This window comes from Erpetoichthys calabaricus, chromosome 12 (assembly GCF_900747795.2).
Source record: "Erpetoichthys calabaricus chromosome 12, fErpCal1.3, whole genome shotgun sequence".
Classification (NCBI taxonomy): Eukaryota; Metazoa; Chordata; class Cladistia; order Polypteriformes; family Polypteridae; genus Erpetoichthys; species Erpetoichthys calabaricus.
This window is the reverse complement of record NC_041405.2, coordinates 34,806,564-34,827,539: the sequence shown is the minus strand read 5'-3', so window position 1 is coordinate 34,827,539 and position 20,976 is coordinate 34,806,564. Positions and strand designations below refer to the sequence as shown.

General features: G+C 39.7%; 1 protein-coding gene across 1 annotated transcript; it reads left to right on the top strand.

Moving 5' to 3' along the window:
- The first annotated feature begins 13,532 nt into the window (after positions 1 to 13,532).
- Positions 13,533 to 20,724, top strand: LOC114662070 (uncharacterized). Its single transcript, XM_028815388.2, has 2 exons — positions 13,533 to 14,850; positions 18,727 to 20,724. Exons 1-2 carry the CDS (start codon positions 14,762 to 14,764, stop codon positions 19,454 to 19,456), a joined length of 819 nt encoding a protein of 272 aa, XP_028671221.1. The 5' UTR covers positions 13,533 to 14,761; the 3' UTR covers positions 19,457 to 20,724.
- Positions 20,725 to 20,976: the final 252 nt, after the last annotated feature.

Here is a 20,976-nt window from a genome sequence, read left to right as displayed (position 1 = left end):
AACTGGTAATGTTTGACTAAAATGTACAGCGAGTAAAACGACATTACCTCCTTTTTTTTTTTTTTACGATCTCTGAGATGTTGCTTTTTTCGGTTCAAGGCTTCATAAGCTCTTTTATGTGCCATGGTGTACTTAATAAGTACTAATTATCCCAAACCATCATCTTTGAATGTTGCAAGACTTTCGCCTTGTATGTAGATCGGGGTAATTACATTCATTGCATTCCTAGTCTGAATCACAATGTGATTGTATGGGTGGTTACCTGGCACTGTAGGGTTGCCACCCGTCCTTTAAAATACGGAATCGTGCCGCGTTTGAGAATGAAATTGCGCGTCCCGTTTTGAATCAATACTGGACAGGATTTATCCCGTATTTTTTTTATCATTTTTTTTTTTAAAGCAGCGTGTCATGCAAATCATCCCACACGCATTTTATGAAGATGCCTCCTTTCCTACTTTTGATTGGGTAATACTTGATGTCATCGTTAGTTTGATTGGTCTTTTTAACTATCCAGTGAGGAGGGCGTGTCTTTTAAGTACAGTCTGCAAAGTGTTGGCACTGAGATGTGGCGTCAGCGCCATAGTTGAAGCCCCTAACGTTGCGGTCAGCAAGTCGGCTAACATCCGCCATGTGCCGTCTTTCAGTTGCGAGAAGCAGATCATAGAATGGTTGAAACTGTTGCCCTTAACGTTGCGCCACGGCGTGTGGTTCGTTTATACCTCGTGTCTTCTCATTAAACTTTTATCTCGCGAATATGTTATTGCAATCCGCAGCGGGAGCGTTTCTATAAACTTAATTTAAACTTACGTTTTACACCGTGCTTTGTTTCCCTTATGAACATGCTTGTATGCTTCACTCGCTCCGTTCTCAATTGTTTAATTAATTTTTTGCTCTTCGCTGTTTGCGGCTCTTCCTCCATTTCCCCCTACTTCGTTCTTTTATCTCGCGAATATGTTATTGCAATCCTTAACGGGAGCGTTTCAATAAACTGATTGAAAATAGTTTTGCATTTACCTTTTTAGTAAAAGGCGAGCTTTTAAGCCTGAGAAATCACCCCGTAAATGCACACGTTTAATTGCACATGTGTTAATATGTATGGTTACACAGTATTAAAAGACAGTGAACAACGTCAGTTACCTTTGTTCCCGCGTTTGATAAAAGGTGAGCTTTTAAGCCTGAGAAATCACCCCGTAAATGCACACGTTTAATTGCACATGTGTTAATATGTATGCTTACACAGTATTAAAAGACAGTCAAAAATTAACGTCATTTACCTTCGTTCCCGCGTGTGACTCGTGCTGTAAATCTCTTCCTTGTTTTTAGTTCACGTGATTACGTAGGAGGCGTGATGACGCGATACGTGACTCCGCCTCCTCCATTACAGTGTATGGACAAAAAATATGTTCCAGTTATGACCATTACGCTTTGAATTTCGAAATGAAACCTGCCTAACTTTTGTAAGTAAGCTGTAAGGAATGAGCCTGCCAAATTTCAGCCTTCCACCTACATGGGAAGTTGGAGAATTAGTGATGAGTCAGTCAGTCAGTCAGTCAGTGAGTGAGTCAGTCAGTGAGGGCTTTGCCTTTTATTATTATAGATTAGTTTAAGTCATCTGATTATAATTAACCTATAGTATAACAATGTAATGTAATATATAATGTAACAATATAATGGTCCACGGAATGGCCAAACGATTCCAAATATCATAGCTGCTTTAGCATTGTTACTCTCAATGTGTCACTCAGAGTATTTATCCCACTGTATTTGAGTGTGGAATCACAGCTCTACAGCAGCTGATTGGAAAGAGAATTATCGAAAAACAGTGTTAAGCACATGCTGCCTCAGCCATGCGCAGAGTCTATTGAACTACTTCCATATGGCAAACGCTTCTGAGTCTTTCCTGTAGGAACCTCGCGGTTCAGGAACAGTTTCATCCCAAGAGCGATAAACGCACTCAATCAGTCCATCAAGTGCTCCTGGTAGAACTGTTTGTATTTATAAGTACAATCACCTCACGATAAACTTGCGATACAGTTATAATATTGCACAACCTGAGCCTCTTTATAAAGTGCGTATTTACATATGATGATGATATAATTTTTAAGTTGAAATGCTGCAAAATATGTTTATTACATTATACAGATACAAATTTTAACATCATTTAAATAATCTATATTGTTAATAATTTAATATGTGAGGACACGATGTCGCAGCACTAGCGATGAGCTGGCGCCCTGTTCAAGGATTGTTCCTGCCTCGCACTATATTTTTGCTGGGACTGGCGCTACAATGTATGGATAGATAGATAGAATAATTAAACAAGTTCTACAAAGATATTTCAATGTTCCTTAAAAGTTTTGAAGAATCAGCATTCAGAGCTTACAGATGGCTTGACATTTATTACAGAGTTGATTGTGTGGTGATTGGTTACTCGGAAAAGGAAGGAGTGGGGGGGGGGGGGGGTTTAGTACATTTGAGAGAGACAGTACTGCTGCAGTCAATAGTTTCATTGAAGGTCGCGCACGGCGCAGCAAGCATCTTGCAGGAGGCAGGAACAATCTCTGGATGGGGTGGGCGCCAGTTCGTCACTATCATTGCGCCACTGTGTTCCAATGTTTAATAATATGCTTCAACTCCTATCATCATGAAAATGATATAAAGTGTATACTGTATCTCAGTATTTAATTATTCAGAGAGCTGTAATATCACAAATGTAGTGTATTCTGTGTCCTGTTGGAGGAAGAGAAAGCCCATTTAAGAAGCATGTAGTGATTCACACACATTGAGCACATAGAAGAACACATACAATACAAAGCATTTAATGTGCTACTTTAGTTACGATGGTATTTGAGAAACTGGTAAATTAAATGATTTAAAGATGAAGTTTATGACGTTCTACTTTAATGACAAAATAAACTACGTGATTAAAGTGGAAATTTTGAGATTAAAGATGACATTTCGTGCTTTTTTCCCCACTGTGTGCCTATTTTATTTTTCTCTGTACCCTAATAAGCTTCTATACTCAGACGGTGGGCTACGACTCACCTTTTCACGGCGACTTTGATATCTGACAAGTTCCTTTTTATTTCAGGCACTGTGCGACTTTGTGAACTTGACCTTTCTCCGACACTCTGTCACTCGATCAACTTCCTTTTGCTGTTTATATCACTGTATAAACCAACAAATAGTACGTTTTTCCTTGCCTCCATTTGGTATTTGCTGAAATTCTTCTATTTCCCACATGCTTTTGCCATTGCCTTTTCACAGAATGCTGAGCTTAAGGGCTATTTATATTGATTTTCATATTCAAAGAGGTGTAATTCTGGGAGGAGACAGGGAGGGGCAGCAGGCGCGTGCATGTGTATTACTTTTCATGCTGACTGGGATTTATAGAGGGGAAGAACGTGAAAGTTGGCATATGCACAGATTTATGCATCTTGATTTTTTTGTGCGTATGCACATTTCCGCTTTTGTCCGTACGCCATGTTATAGTGTGAATTCTATGTATAACGTTATGTATGAGGCCCCTGGTGTTTTAATTATAGTCTAAGGTAAAAACAGTGAAGTGAAAAGTAGATTGGACATTTAATGTTGGAATATTCTAACATCATTGGTCTTATGTAAATTTAGTTAGGAAGTACATTTTTACTTCTTGAAACTGTCTGCCCTCTGTCCGTGGTTTTTGTTCTTCTTCTACAACTTGCATCATATTTTTAAAAGTTGGGACGTCTCCAAAAGAATCAATGAAATCCTGTAGCTTTTTGAAGCAAATGTGGAGAGATGTCTTTATTTTCAGGTCTTGAAAGTTTTGTGTAAGGTCTTCACTAAAAAAAGGTTGGCATAGGCTGCAGGTTGAACTTTGTTGGAGTACAATCCACTAATATAATGATAAACCTGAAATGTGCATTCTGAACACATAGGCGCTGTGTCTAGGGGGGTTATCAGTATAGGCTGCCATGGATACAAAAGACATGGAACTGTTGATACTAATGTGTTGTAATGAGAAGTCAAGCAAAATAACAACTTTTATCAGCTAACTAAAAGATTACAATATGCAAGCTTTCAAGGTAACTCAGGCCCATTACATCTGGCCTGAAGAAAGGGCCTGAGTTGCCTCGAAACCTTGCACATTGTAATCTTTTAGTTAGCTGATAAAAGTCGTCATTTTGCTTGACTTCTCATTACATCCATAATGGCTAACACAGTACAACACCCTTGTACTACATACTAATGTTTTGTAAATAGTTTTGTCTTGAACTTCCTGCTAAAGACATAATGTCTTTTAGTAGCCAAATGGTGCTCATAAAGTAAAAAGTAATATGCATTGTAATACTGTTGGTGTTGTGTAAAAGCGGTTTGGAAGTACTTTTTAACTTCTTGAACCTGCATGCTCTCTGTCTGGGCTAGTAGTTTCTTTGGTTCAACTTGCCTTTTATTTCTAAAGGCTCAGGTGTAAGGGCTGTTTGCGTAGGGCTGCCAACTCTCTTTCTCTGCAAATGAGGACTTTTGGGTCGAAAAATGAGGACATTTGAGGATGCCTTTCCCTATGATGCCATAATATGCCTTTATACTATCTTATGGTTTTTAAAAAATGATATAAAGCTTTAGTAGCAGTTTATCACTATAATTATGATATGATGGCCACAATCACAGTCACTGGCAAACTAATAACCCATTAAATATTTTGAATACATCAAGCCTCTTAAATTAACAGACTTCATTCCTTCCATTCTTATTCGGATAGCTTAACTGTCGTAAACCTGTAAAATATGATACCCTGGTAATTTCACATTTAGTAAAATAAATATAATATTACTCTTTTCAATTTAGTTTATTTGCATTTATCTACATTCTTTTATATTTTTCCACTGAAGCTATTTTTCTCAGTAAATCTGAGTTCCTAGATAAATATGAATAGAAATCTTTACATAGCATGCTACCTAAAATGTTTTTAAGGTGATCAATTGCAAGTTGTGCTTCCCTTTGACTCTCCTCTGAAGAGTGACAGCATGGGATCCTCAAAGCAACTCTCAAAAGATCTGAAAACAAAGATTGTGTGACGATGCAGGTTCGCACCATGCTCCCATCTTACTTCTGGGAGCCCTTGAACCCGACATTGTCTGTAATGTCACCGATGAGCTAGGCAGTGAGGCACAACAAAGCAAGGGGATGGTGCAAAAAGTGCAAACGTGCTTTTATTAAAACAGCAAACAGAAACAAAACTGTTCAAATAAATAAGTGCAGTGTCTCAAAAATAAGTCATTAAATAAATAATCCATAAAAACAAGTGAATGGGTGGAGGTTAAAATCCATCAGAAAAAAAAATCCTTTAAAAAAACAACGAGGTTAAAACAATTTCCTGGAAGCTGTCTTTTTAAAATCAACCCGGTGCCTTTCTACTGGTGACTCCCCTGCTTCTCCTGTTCAGGTTATGCACCAGGGGAGTCACCCTAGCTACAGCTGACCTTCTTCTGCTCGAGTGCTCTGGTGGCCTCCTGATCCCCTGCTTCATTCACCCCCAGCCAGACTGAGACTTGGCTTTCCCCAATGGCCAGGACGCTCACGCTTGAGATTCTACTCCAAATCTCCAACTCCCACTGCCTTCACTGCGGCGAGCCAACCTTCTCCTGGTCACTCCTGCTCCCAACAAGCGCTCAGCAGGAGCGACCACTACCATCGGCACTTGGGTGCCGGCCAAACACCCCACTGAAGCTCGCCTCTCCCAGCTGCCTGCATACATCCGTGAGTCAACTCGCTCGCTTGCTGTCCTTCCCTCTCGCACACACCAGCTCTTTCTCCTTGCTTCTTCCTGCTGTCTTCTCTTATCTTCTCCATTCACTTTTTCCTTTTTTTTTCCTCCCCCTTCCTGGCCATCTCGTGCTTCTATTTATTACGGGGACGTGGATCAGATGTGGCAATTAGAAGCTCCCAGGCACCAAATATGGATGCGGACGATTCCTCACCTGTGCACTTAAGTGAGGACCATCCGCATCACACATCACCAGGGAACTGCTTCAGCCACACATACCACGCCCCCTCGTTAAGCCGCAAGTGCGGCGATTATTTATTTTAAAAAATGGCCTTTTTGACGTGAGCTGTGGACCCGCTACACCACAAATGGTTTAGGGCAGGGGTCCTCAATCACAGTCTTGGAGGGCCGCAGTGGCTGCAGGTTTCTTTTCTAACCTGGTTGCTTAATCAGAAAGCAAATCTTGCCAATAATTTAATTTTATGGATTGTTAGTGCTTTAACTCTGCTATGTCAGGTCATTCTCATATCCTAGATTTCTTCCCCTTTCTAAGGATATCATCCAAATAATCTGAAGGCTAAAATGGACGAGTAATTCTCAGTCCTTCACTTTTTGCTCTTCACTTTCCTTCCAAATATTTAATTAAACCCAATAGTGCAAGAGAAATACACACAGGTGTAAATGGTACAAGGTAAATGGAGAAATGCTGTTCTCCTTTGTCATTTGCATGTTATTGCTGATTAGGAGCAATTCAAAAATGAGACTACAGCTGTTTAAGACTGAAATAAGCAATAAGGGTACAAAATCTTTACAAGCAAGACAACTTCAGTGAAGCAGAAATGTTACTTCAGCAGTAAGGGCTTCTTATTAAGCAATTGGGTTGGAGCAAAAACCTGCAGCCACTGCGGCCCTCCAGGACCGTGACTGAGGAACCCTGGTTTAGAGGAAGGCTACAAAAAGCCATCTCAGAGGTTTAAACTGTCAGTTTCAACTGTAAGGAATGTAATTAGGAAATGGAAGGCCACAGGCACAGTTTCTGTTAAACCCAGGTCTGGCAGGCCAAGAAAAGAATGGGAGCGTCATATGCACAGGATTGTGAGAATGGTTACAGACAACCCACAGATCACCTCCAAAGACCTGCAAGAACATCTTGCTGCAGATGGTTTATCTGTACATTGTTCTACAATTCAGCGCAATTTGCACAAAGAACATCTATATGGCAGGGTGATGAGTAAGAAGCCCTCTCTGCACTCACGCTATAAACAGAGTCACTTGTTGTATGCAAATGCTCATTTATACAAGCCAGATTCATTTTGGAACAAAGTGCTTTGGACTGATGAGACAAAAATTGAGTTATTTGGTCATAACAAAAAGCACTTTGCATGGCGGAAGAAGAACATCGCATTCCAAGAAAAACACCTGCTACCTACTGTCAAATTTGGTGAAGGTTCCATCATGCTGTGGGGCTGTGTGGCTAGTTCAGGGACTGGGTTCCTTGTTAAAGTCGAGGGTCAGATGAATTCAACCCAATATCAACAAATTCTTCAGGATAAGTTCGAAATCTACAAAGGCATTCGTGCAGAGGGAGAAGTACAATGTTCTGGAATAGCTGTCACAGTCCCCTGACTTGAATATCATTGAAAATCTATGGGATGATTTGAAGCAGGCTGTCCATGCTCGGCAGCCATCAAATTTAAATGAACTGGAGAGATTTTGTATGGAAGAATGGTCAAAAATACCTCCATCCAGAATCCAGACACTCATCAAAGGCTATAGGAGGCGTCCAGAGGCTGTTATATCTGCAAAGGAGGCTCAACAAAGTATTGATGTAATATCTCTGTTGGGGTGCCCAAATTTATGCACCTGTCTAATTTTGTTATGATGCATATTTTCTGTTAATCCAGTAAACGTAATGTTACTGCTGAAATACTACTGTTTCCATAAGGCATCCATCCATCCATCCATCCTCTTCCACTTATCCAAGGTCGGGTCGCAGGGGCAGCAGCTTGAGCAGAGATACCCAGACTTCCCTCTCCCCGGCCACTTTCTCTAGCTCTTCCGGGAGAATCCTGAGGCGTTCCCAGGCCAGCCCGGAGACATAGTCCCTCCAGCTTGTCCTGGGTCTTCCCCGGGGCCTCCTCCCGGTTGGACGTGCCCGGAACACCTCACCAGGGAGGCGTCCAGGAGGTATCCTGATCAGATGCCTGAGCCACCTTATCTGACTCCTCTCGATGCGGAGGAGCAGCGGCTCTACTCTGAGCCCCTCCTGGATGACTGAGCTTCTCACACTATCTTTAAGGGAGAGTCCAGACACCCTGAAGAGGAAACTCATTTCAGCCGCTTGTATTCGTGATCTCGTTCTTTCGGTCACAACCCATAGCTCATGACCATAGGTGAGGGTAGGAACATAAATTGACTGGTAAATTGAGAGCTTTGCCTTATGGCTCAGCTCCTTTTTCACCACGACAGACCGATGCAGAGCCCGCATCACTGCGGATGCCACACCGATCCATCTGTCGATCTCATGCTCCATTCTTCCCTCACTCGTGAACAAGACTCAGAGATACTTGAACTCCTCCACTTGAGGCAGGATCTCGCTCCCAACCCTGAGAGGGCACTCCACCCTTTTCTTTGAAGGGGAAGGAGCCTGAGCTTGTGCGCAAGGTTGAGAGGTTCCGGCTAGATATAGTCGGGCTCACCTCAACGCACAGCTTGGACTCTGGAACCAATCTCCTTGAGAAGGGCTGGACTCCATAAGGCATGTCATATATTAAAAGGAAGTTGCTACTTTGAAAGCTCAGCCAATGATAAACAAAAATCCAAAGAATTAAGAGGGGTTCCCAAACTTTTTCATATGACTGTATTTGCTGTTCATGTAGTCTGTGAACCTGCACTTTCTTTTTGGCGTAATGGGTATTCCTGAATTTATGTAAATGAAAGAATTATGAAAATATTATTAAATTACAATTATTTAATTGACTTATTACTTGATCAACTGATAACTAAAAAAATATTGCATTTATATGACAGAATAAATGTGTGTTTTTTTTTAATTAACTGAATCTTTAATAGTTGACTCATTCATTTACAATTATAAATCCATTTTGGGACAACGGGTTGTAATAATATTTTTCATTAAAATATTACAAAGCAGTACTTACTCGCACTTAAGTATGACAGACTGTACCTGGATGTATGAAATTTCTTGTTTAACCCAGCTGCTGAAAGAAGAATCAAAAATAAGATCTAACAAGATGAAGTGAAAAAAGCCAAGTTGGACAGACATTGACTATTCTCGTCAATATCTGTGTTGTTTACTACCGGAATGGAAGTGAAGATTCGGGTAAAAAAAAAGTGTGCGCACTACTTCCGCAAATGCTGATTGGTGTATGGCTTTCAATTTTTACCATTGATAAGAATATGGAAATTTTCACATTTTAGGAGCCTAAATTCCAGACATTTTGAAAATGTTATAAATTCCTCCTGGACAGTCCCTGGCGCAAAATGTGGACTTGTCTGGGAAAATGAGGACGGTTGGCAGCCCTATATTTGCATTAGTGAAATCCTATGCTTTTCTTAGGAAATGAAGAGAGATGTCTGTATTTTCAGGCCTTGAAAGTCCTAATGCTGCATTCCATTTACAGTGGAAGTCAGAGCTGGGAATGATGTCACACCTGAGCTGACTGTGTTACAGTAAAACATTTGGAAAACCAATATGGATACGTAAAGAAAAACGTTTGTTCTACTTGCTTCATCAGAATAAATAGCCATTGATAACAAAGCATTATACGGTATTTTGCATATCTAAACATCGTAGCAACAAGTTCACAGATAGAGGTTGGACAATTCTGTGTGTACGACTGATTTAATGAGACACAAATAGACAAGTGTTAATACATAATATAATACTACAGCGTTTACTAAAGTTTATGGTGTACATTGCCACTTTGGATTAACGTCATTATTTGAAGTCGGTTGAGTTGAGCAGCCCCGAGTTCCTGAGTTGGAAATCCAACTTAAGGGGGCATTCCTGCTGAAAATTACAACTAGGAACTTGGAAATTCCAACTTCCACTTCAGATGGAATGCAGCATAAGTACTTCATCTGAACATGTACAGTATGTGCAGCATAAGTTATTGAACAACGTCTCTGTGTCTTTTGGTTTTGCTCTTCCTCAGCCTCATCTAAACATGTATGCACCATGTCCTGGGTGATTATCAATAGCGGTTTTCATGTATGCAAAAGATAAGAAGCTGTTGATGCTGCATATGTATTCTAAAGCATTTATTCTTGCACTTCCTGTGGAAGTTCAGGCTGATCTCTTACTTTGGTATGTGTGCAGTGATCTGCCATCTCAGAATTTGTCATTTGTCATCAGCGAAATGGCTCCTGCTTTTGGAGTGACGCCAAGCAGAGGTCCTAGAGCTTGCCATTTTTTGTGGCCAAATGGTGTGTATAACTTTGGAGTGTAAATCTGTACAGAAAGCTGTCAAGTGTTCCTCATGCATTCTGTGTCTTGCAGTAAACAGGCATTAAGTGTCACTGTTGGTGCTAGTCATGGTGGTTGTTCCTCTTCTGTGCATGATGGTGTGTATTACTTTCTTTAATGAAGAAGTTCATATCTTGTACTTGACGCTCAGCAGATGGCACTTGTTATTGTCAGCCCAGGTGGCACTTGTTATTGTCCGCCCAGGCACACAGCCGCTTCTCCTCTTGCCATGAGGAGTTTTAGGGCCACCATGGTACAGATGTCCAATTCATTGGTTGTGTTGCCCATATCATTGCATAAGCTGTTGAATGAGACCAAGATCATGCTTCATGGGTCAGGGTACATGAGTTTTTGCATGACAGACAGACATCCCAATAGCATTTTACATATACAAGTACTGGCTGTGCTATCCTTCTAAGACTGGTTAAAATCTAAGTAGTCAAAATAAACCTAAGGGTTAGCAGCACTCCATGCAATGCATGTCTCTGCTATATAATATTTAGTATGGAATTTGTAAAAGTAGTGTTAATGTTTGTGATGTGCCATCTGTTGGAATGACAACACTGTGAGACCTTGAGTGAGCCTCCTAACATGCCTGTGAAATTTCTTAAAACAACTCTAATGTATCTCAATTGTTCAGAGTAAAAGTCCATCTCCCTATTATATAAAAAAATCCTTTGACACGATGAAACTTTTTGGAGGCAAGACTTTTTGGAAGAGAGATTTTTTTCACGTCCCACGAGATAAGACTTTTTCCTTGACAGTTTTTCAAGTCATGCCCTCCTCCCAAACATTTTCAAACAAGACCTCAACTCTCATTTGTGTGAATGCTTTTGTCAGACACACTTCCTGTGCTCTCAGCTCTTATACATTTTAATGTTTTCCTCACTTTAAGTTCCCAATTAAAGAAGACGTATTATGTCCAAATCTTATTGAAGAATTTCATCACAAAGGGTTATCAACATAAAAAATGAGTACACGGGCAATCCTAGCACCTAGAAACGAGGAAGTCAAACAAATTAACGCTGAAAATGTCAATCGGTTACACATCAAATTGGTTAAACGCGTCCAAAAATGTTGAACGGTTACACAGCAAATTGGTTAGATGCATATCAATAGACTCTGCTGAAACAGTTGGTGGTGATCGTGCAGAAGATGAAAACAACAACTTACAATATCCCAAAGAATATCTACAACCGTTAACACAGTCCAGTCTTCCACCACACAAATTACTGTAGAAAGGAATGATGACGGATGACATTAGACAACAAAGGAGATCTTGATATGCTATTTGTATTAAAATGTTTACAGTTTCCTGTTAGAATAGCTTTTGCAAATACAATTAGCACATTTCAGAGCCAAACATTCAAAAAAGTCATTTTATTAAATAGAGACAAAGAAACGAAATTCAGTCACGGGCAGTTATACGTTGCGTTGATGCATATGCAACAATTCCCATGAAAATAAAAATCTGTTTAAATTGTACATCCACATCCCCATACGCGAGCTGCAGAACCGCAAAAAGGCTAGCATGTAGCTCAAGCCTGGGGGTTGACGAGCGAAGCCCCCTAGTATCTAATAATAATTTTTATTTTCAATAAGAGCATCATAGTGGCAAAGCGAGAGCACTGCTGCCAAGCCTTAAGGAGACCTGGTTTCTCCTCCCAGGTCCTCCCTGCATGGAATCTGCATGTTCTCTCCATATCTGTGTGGGTTTTCTCCCACAGTCTTAACCCATGCAGGTTAGGTGGATTTGTGACTCTAAATTGGCACTCGTGTGTGCCAGAGTGTTCCCCTGTGATGGACTGTTGCCCTGTCCAGTGGACTTGTTCCTGCCTTGTGACCTGTGCTCTCTGGGATAGGCTCCCCGCAGCCCTGCTCAGGATTATGCAGGTTTAGAAAATGGTATGGTATTCTTAATAAATCACCTTTCATGCCCGATTCTTATTCTTGGAGCTTGAATATTGGCATGGAGACTTTACAGAAGACAGAGCCCCAGGTTACAGCCAACTAAAAAATGCAGAGGAGTTCTGCTTCTTCCTGGCAGAATCCGGTCATGTTAGGATGGCTGGCAACATGACATCAACAAGTCTCAGTGTTATGCAAAAGCTGGTGGTTCCTTATTTGTCTTTTGAAACTGATCTTCCAGTAATAATAACTCCACTTTCCTATCTGGGGGTGGAAATCCTACATGGGTTCAATAAATTAATAAATGCCTGGATTGTATTATATCTGCTGTAGTGAGTTTGAGCACACAGTGCTTACAAAGAATAATAATAATAATAATTCTTTGCATTTATAGAGCGCTCTTCTCACTACTCAAAAGAGGTCTGATGCATTTCACTTCTTTTCACGAAGACAGCATTTACTAAATCCAACCTTTGGGATCATACTTTTTTTTTTTTTACTAGTCTGTTTTGCTGTACACTAAAAGATTTGTAAGCACATTTATATATACTGTAAATGCTATTTTAATGTGTATTTTGATGGATTGGTGGGAGGCCCAAACTGTTTTATTGCTTTTCTTCAGGTGCTGTTCCTGGTCAGCTTCTGCCTGCCCTGTTTTGGAACAGGCAGGTTTAGAGTTTTATTGACTAATCATTTATATTTCAAGAAGCACAATTTCTCCAACCATGTCCAGGTTATCTTGAGTGCCCTCAAACGTCAGTGTGAAGCATTAGCTGACTGTATTTAGTTTCTAAAGAAACACTTATTTCCAGATAAGAACATAAACAGTATTTATTACAGTTAACTAGTGTGGCCCTTGCTTGGCCAGGATGCCTCTCTCCTGTAAGGACCAGGGGAGAGAGCTTATCTAGGACATTATCTCCCCTGGAGCATTGGAGCATGGAAACTCAACCCTGGTGAGGTCTGTGGCCACCACTAAGAGATGTCTTGATGATTGCTGAGCCCTTGATTGGAGCCCTTCTGCCACATCCAGAAGTGCGGCCGGAAGAAGATCATTAAACATATGGAGCACTTCCGGGTGTGGTATAAAAGGAGCCAGTGGCCACTACTCCAGAAACCAGAGTTGAGTGGAGGAGGACAAAGCTTGCTGGAGGAGGAGTGGAGGCGAAGAAAGAAGAAAAGTGTGTTCGATGCTCTGTATTGTGCTGAAAAACTATGCTGTACAGGTGGGAAATGGAGAAAGCCGTTTTCCACATGGAAAAAATTAAAAAAATAAAAGCGTGTGTGTGTGCTAAACTTGTGTCCTGGGTATATCTGTGTCGGGTTTCTCGGCAGGCCACACTAGACTATACAGTAATAATGGTGTCCCAGTTTATATCTTCTTGAAGTACATGATAACTAACTGTGGAATTTGCTGTGTATCTATAACGTATTTACTGAACCCACTTCAAACAGTTTTGTGTTCATGGGATGCCAGAGCCCTCATTGCCACCCTGGATGGGATGCCAGAAGAGCAGCTATCCAGAACTGAAGCTTAGAGGTGTTTTGGATTCTTTTTCCAACAGATATCAAAGTGGTAATAACGATACACCCATCACTGCCTAAAATGGCCATATATTTATACTAAGTATTAGATATAGTTACAAATTAAAACTGAGGATTGGTGAAAGTCAATGTGTGGTTTTAAATCAAAGTTTTCCATTTTAAAAATTACATGCTATTTGTTTGAGGATTACAGATGCATTAAAAGTTATTTAGTATCACAGCTGCTTGTGTGTTAGGATTTCAGTGATTTGCATTACTGAAAACTTTGAATATATGACTGATTGTCATTTGTACCTGTAGTCACAGCAATTTGTCAGATGTTTGCCCCTCTAGTGCAGATAATGAAATTTGACTCAAATGTCAAGTTTGAATAGGAGGCAAGTTTAACATAAAAATAAATTTAACGCCGGAAATGACATAACAAATACGCTTGAAAGGTAACTAAAGTGGTGAGCCAGCTGGGCTTCTGTGCTGCTGCAAACGTTGGAATTAACTCTTCTGTGAAAAAAATAAAATCCTGTTAAACAGACTATTGACTTTAAAAAATAAAAACAACCAAATTTTGCCAATTTCTTATCTAAGGAATTGCAAAGTCCCTGCTGAAGTAAACAGGTACAAAGAAATGAATGAATGGGATGGCAAATTGGACACAAAAATATCAGTTGTTTTGTGTTTAATTTTGGCACAATCTTTAAATGACTGCATATTATATATTTTTTTAATATTATTCACTTGAAGGTTAAATGAAAATAAAGGGATACCCAGAGTCAATGATGTATGATGTTTTTAAATAATATAATTGCATAATTTTATTTTACTTTCATCTTAACTAACTAATCAATTTTTATTTTTGGTGAATTCCTGTTTTATTTATGTAATTGGTGTTTTATTCTCTTTTCCTTATTCCTTATTTTCAAACCAGCATCCAGTTTAATTTATCTTTACTCATGTCACCCTGCTCTCTAAACTTTATTAATATATTTTATTTTGCAATTTTGGTTTGAGAAAGTTGCTGTACCAACAAGAATATCTGCAACTGCTGAGACTCTGTTCTGATTCAACAAAAGGTAATGAGAGGAAAAGAGAATCAAATGAAAATGGGAGAATGGAGCCTACACAAAAGGAAAACCACAAGAAAGGGGGCAATAGAGGAAGATAGGTAAGCGTATTTTCACTTGCTATAACTTCAATGCAATAGTAATGTAAAGGGAAAGAATCACAAATGTTAAATATAAGGCTGTAAAAATGACAAATAAATAAACAAACAGAGGCCTATATCTATCTATCTATCTATCTATCTATCTATCTATCTATCTATCTATCTATCTATCTATCTATCTATCTATCTATCTATCTATCTATCTATCTCACTGAATGACTGATTCACTTTACTCACTCATGCTCATCAACAAAAACACCATTTCCCATTTAGTAAAAAAGATCAAATTTCTCATGATCTTGGTAAGTATCTCCTTAAGGCTAATTTATACTTCATGTTCAGAGCGCGTACACACATGCTTCATGGCTGCCACGAGTTCCCAGCATTCATTTGAAGCGTCCTCTGAGCAGGTCCTCAGAAATTAATGTCATGCATGCGTTGCAGTACCAGCAAAAAGTCGGGGTGCGCAGTGTGCTTAAAGTTGGAATGTGACGTCAGAGTCTCTGTTTACTCTCTACATGTGACAGAAAGCCACTTTGCGGATCCTACGAGATTGATGTGCGCACTTCGATGTTTGATGAATGGTTCAATGTGGTGAAGCAAAATGCCGACATAGAGATGCATTCGTGGTGCTTTAATTTTCAAGTGTCGCATATTCATTATTATTATTATTATTCCCGATCATAATGACACAATACATTTTCAAAGTCTCACATACCACCTTTTGTGCCGCCTTTTTTTTCCTGGGGTTTCCTCCCGACCTGACAGCAGCCACAAACAGCAATAGATCACCACACAGAACACATTACATGTATGATATTCCAACTCTCTGCACATTTAGAATCCTTAGATTTATACTTGATATCACTTTCATGATTAAATGCATTAAAGTATATATGTTACATTTTACAGATAAATTGTTAAATTTCGTTTAATGAATACTGTTAATATTTACACACATGGGGGTGACATGGTGGCAGAGTGGTAGCACTGCTGTCTCACAGGGAGTCACGTCGCTGGTATTCCCTGCTTGGAGTTTGCATGTTTTCCTGCTGGGTTTCCACAGTGTGCTCGGGTTTCCTTCCAAAGATATGCAGATTCGGTGACGCTAAAATGACACCAGTGTATGTGAGTGCTTGTATTGACCTTGCGATGAGCTGATGCACCGTCCAGGGATTGTTTCTGCCTCGTGCCCAATGCTTGCTGGAATGGACATATTCCTGGATTAATGGATTTAATCATTAAACATCCTGTTCAGAGATATTGTGGTAAAGTGTCATTGGAATTTAATGGGTGTTCCAGGCAATTCACAACACAGCGAAGCCGAACCTGTTCTCACCGTGATGATATCTCGCACTGCCACCTGCTGGATTCCTCCAGATTTACATAAAGTACTTGCGCAAGTATAAATAGTACAACACTTACGTAGCAGGAGCATCTGCTGGAGCATGCGTCGTGTCAAGTATAAACCTGGCCTTAGAAAGGACATTTCAATATAACAGTATTTAGGGTAACCCCCTTTGCCAAATTGAAAAACTAAATACCAAAAATCTCAAAAATGCGTTCACTGATTTGAATGAAATTATTGAAAATAAAAAATTGAGCAGACAGGTGTTATTTGTCATTAATGTTTATCTGTTGATATTTATTAATATTATGTTAATTTAATTGCTCTGCATTGCACTGACAGCTTGCTTTATGCAAATGAACGGATGCAGCAAAAATGATTGACAGGCCCTGCAAATAGCACCACCGTCCAATAGGATGGATGGACAACTGAAGGCAGACTAGCAGTGTTGTGGACAGGAAAAAAGAGACATGATTACGTTATGAAATGGAAAGAGAAAGTTTGGTGAAGCGCAAGGGAAATAGTTAGTGCCCTAAACCAAAAGCAAAACACAGATGTGGTTTTCATAACATTTTGGTGAGGATCATTCTGAAAGCAGCTGAAGTAACATAATCGACATGTTGATTCCAGGCAGCCCATAATCTTTGTAGTTACACAAAGTCTTTGGTCATATTATCATTTCTGGTCAATTCTCTCTCTAGCCAGATCATCATCTTGACTGGTTTCTAGTCAGCTTTCTCTGTCTTTCTAACCAGCTCTATCCAAGGTTGTGTCCTCATCCAGCTCATTGTCTGACTTTTTATTGTTCTGTAATTACTTAGGCTCATAAAACCTGCCTATCATTTCCAAAGATTTCTTCCTGAAGGAGGAAGGAGTACCCCTTTCCAGGAGCTAGTGAAATCAAAGGTTTTTCTGCCTCGATATTAAATCCACACATCTGACATCACAGAAACATGTTCTAGCATGGTGCATTGAAACCGTGTTAGAAACAGCAGTTTTGCATTCAGTGATGTTCCTTCAAAACTACCAAGGTACCTTCACAACAACACACCACCACAAATTTCACTTCCTGAGTTAACATTTAAAAGAATCAGAATCTCCTAAAGAACCTTGAGGTAAGGTTAGGTAATCATCAAGGAAACACAGCTGTTAATTAATGAATATTGACACAGTTGCTGCAGATGTGTCAACTGCACATCCATGATGGGAATTTTCCGTTCCAACACATTCCAAAGGTGCTCAATTCGATTGAGAACTGGTGACTGTGGAGGCCATTTGAATACAGTGAACTCATTGTCATATTTAAAAAAAACAATTTGAGAAGACTTGAGCTTTGTGACATGGCACATTATTCTGCTGGAAGTAGCCAACAGAAGATGGGTACACTGCGGTCATAAAGGGATGGACATGGTCAGCAACAATACTCAGGTAGGCTGTGGCATTTAAACGATGCTCAGTTGGTACTAAGGGGCCCAAAGTGTGACTAGGAAATATCCCCTACACCATTACACTACCACCACCACCAGAAAGAACCGTTTATACAAGGCAGAATGGATCCATGCTTTCATGTTATTGATGCCAAATTCTGACCCTACCATCAGAATGTTGCAGCAGAAATCGAGATTCATCAGACCAGGGAAAGCTTTTCCAATCTTCTATTGTTCAATTTTGCTGAGCCTGTGTGAATTGTAGCCTCTGTTGCCTGTGCTTAGCTGACAGGAGTGGCACCCGGTGTGGTGTCCTGCTGCTGTATCCCATCTGCTTGAAAGTTCCATGTTTTGTGCATTCAGAGATATTCTTCTGGATACCTCAGTTGTAACGAGTGGTTATTTGAGTTACTGTTACCTTTCTATTAGCTTGAACCAGTCTGGCCATTCTCTAACCTCTGACATCAATAAGGCATTTTTGGCCAGAGAACTGCTGTTCACTGGATATTTTCCCTTTTTCTGACCATTCTCTGTAAACCCTAGAGATGGTTGTGCATGAAAATCCCAGTAGATTAGCAGTTTCTGAAATACTCAGATCTGCCTGTCTGGCACCAACAACCATGTCACGTTCAAAGTCACTTAAATCAGGTTTCTTCCCCATTCTGATGCTCGGTTAGATCTTCAGCAGTTCGTCTTGACAATGTCTACAGTCTGAAATGCATTGAGTTTGGCTGAATAGATATTTGCATTAGGAATCAGTTGAACAGGTGTACCTAGTACAGTGGCCAGTGAGTGTATGCTTACTTATTACAAAATGGTTTCTTTCCAATAACAATCCAGTTCAAACTTAAAAAAACATTATAACTAACACAATTTTAACATTACTAAATATTACAAATACAAGTGGAAGTAATGCTTCCAACGCCTCAAAAAGCTATTTATGCTTTTTAAAGACAGTAAATAGTTGCTGTGCCCTGATTCTCAACACTCTTTATCAGAATGGTAGAAGCACTTGATCCAGATAAATTACATCTCTATGTCTCAGAGCAAAAAAATAAATTTTTCTCTGTGAAATAAACAACGGTCTCATTTTATTTGCAGGTTAGATGAGGCCATTGTTGATCAGGAAATCCAGAAGGTGGAGAAGTTTTTGAAGATTTTTCAAAAAAAAGAAGAGGTTATTGAGTATAAAATCAGCAAGCTGAATGAGGCAGTGAAGTACCTGAATCCATTAAGGGCTCGTACTCAAATAGCAGGTCTACTGATCTTTGGGGGTTTGGTGTTGACATCTGCTATGAAACTTGGAGCTTCCTTTCAAACTGCTGTTTTTATCTCAATAGTAGTTACATTTATTTTTGTACTAGCTGACAAAAAGTCATTTAAATACAGAATGCGTGAATTAAAGGAAAGTACTACATTAGGCCTCTTGGAAGTTGGCTTGTTGGCCAGTGGTGCTGCAGAAGCTCTTTTATGGTTAAGTAAGATACCTGAACCATCAACCCAGTGTGGAAAAATTCAGCGCTTCTTGAAAGTGTTGCGGACAGAGGTAGGTCTCAGGAAGCTAATGGAAACTGTATCCGAGTTAAGCTTGAGGGAATATGACTGTGTTGAAGGGACAACTTTGAGTGCACAAGACAAAATATTCCTGGAGATTTTCCCTCACCGCCTTGACCAGCTGTACTCAATGTTCGAAGCCATCATAGAAGCAGACACCAACCAAGACAGCGAACTTAATTCCAGACGGATTTGTGAGTGTGCAGAAAAACTGCAGGAGAACCTCAAAGCAATCCATTGTATCTATTCAGAATTAACCAAATTTTCTAAAGTGTAGGCGGCCCAACTTTCTAGCTTAGAGGACAGTTTGCTTAAGGCTCCTCTCAAACTGTCAGAATTCATTCTTCTGTAATACTGCGAGAGAGAACTTAAGATTAAATCAGGAAGCTTGATTCAACCAAATTGCAAATTGAAAGTGTAAAAGGCAGCAAATAAGGAAACAGTCTTATCAGACTGTACACACAAGGGCAGGCTTCAAGTGCATGGAAAGTCTTCTTCAATATGTACACATTGCTTTGTTATGAATCCCCAATAGAGGACAGCATACTTCTTTTGTGTCAGTGTACAAAGGGTGAGCTGTATTTTGTTGCTGCTGTTGGATATCCTGACTATTTTATGTCTGCCTCAGTTCAAAACAGTGCATATTGTATTTATGAGTAACCATACAGTTTAAAATCGGGTTCAGAAGTAGGATGCCATCTTTCTGGACTTGCAAGTTCAGAGTGAATAAATACAGGTGTCTCAATAATGGTTACTTCAAATGCATCCACATTCTTGTCTTGAAATTGAATATTTGGTACAATGGCACATTGATTGTTGCTGTTGCTTTGCATAAAGCAGGGAAGATGGGAATTCCCAAGTTAATACCACATCAGCTCATGTTATTTTGCTTTAATGGACTTCAGCATGCATCTTTGAATTTTAAAATGCCCAAGCAGAAAAGACAAGCAGAACTGTGATTTTATCACTCGTTAATGGTCATAGAACCTCGTAAGTATATTTGTCCAGGTGCCCAGGACTGCTGTGTCTTGACTTTTTGTTTTCCCATTTTCTGCTGTTCGTATTTAGTTTTTATGTTAACAGGAATTTACTGTATATCATCATGACTTTGTCTATATTAAAAAATGGGATTCATTTCTGTTGTTTGTTTACCTTGATATTTATTTCTATATATTTAAATATTGTAAGACTTTCTACTTCTACATCCATTTGAAATGCTGATTCCCTCAATGTGTTTAAGAAGGCTGTCTTGTTTGGTAAATTTCTGTCTAACAGCTGTTAGGTTTTGCAACTTAGAAATTGTAATTCGCTTGTGTTTTGTTCTGAGCTTTTCACTTGTGGTGATCACTTTTGTAACCTAGCTCTGTAAAATTTGTTCCCAAACATTCCCCGAGAATAATGTTTACTCGATTATGTTGCTCTATTTTGTAAGTGTAAGTTGCTTTGGATAAAAGTGTCTGCTAAACAAATAAATGTAAATATAAATGCACTTTTCTTATTTACTTTCACTGTTGTGTGTTCTCTGGTGCTAAAGGGTGAACACAGTTGATGTCACTGGAATGCTTGCACTCTCACTCTGTTTCAGTCTTATGTCATAGAACACATGAGTTGACTGGCACCACGGCCATGGTGGATGGTTCCGTACCAAGAAAGAAAGCCGTAATAAGGAAGGTTATAGGTTATATATAGGCTGGCACTTGCCTCTAGCTCTTTCTCCTCCTCTCTTGCAGAACAACCAATGAACCATCAACCTAACACCTGTCACAAAGGCGCTATATTACGCCCGACTCGGCACAG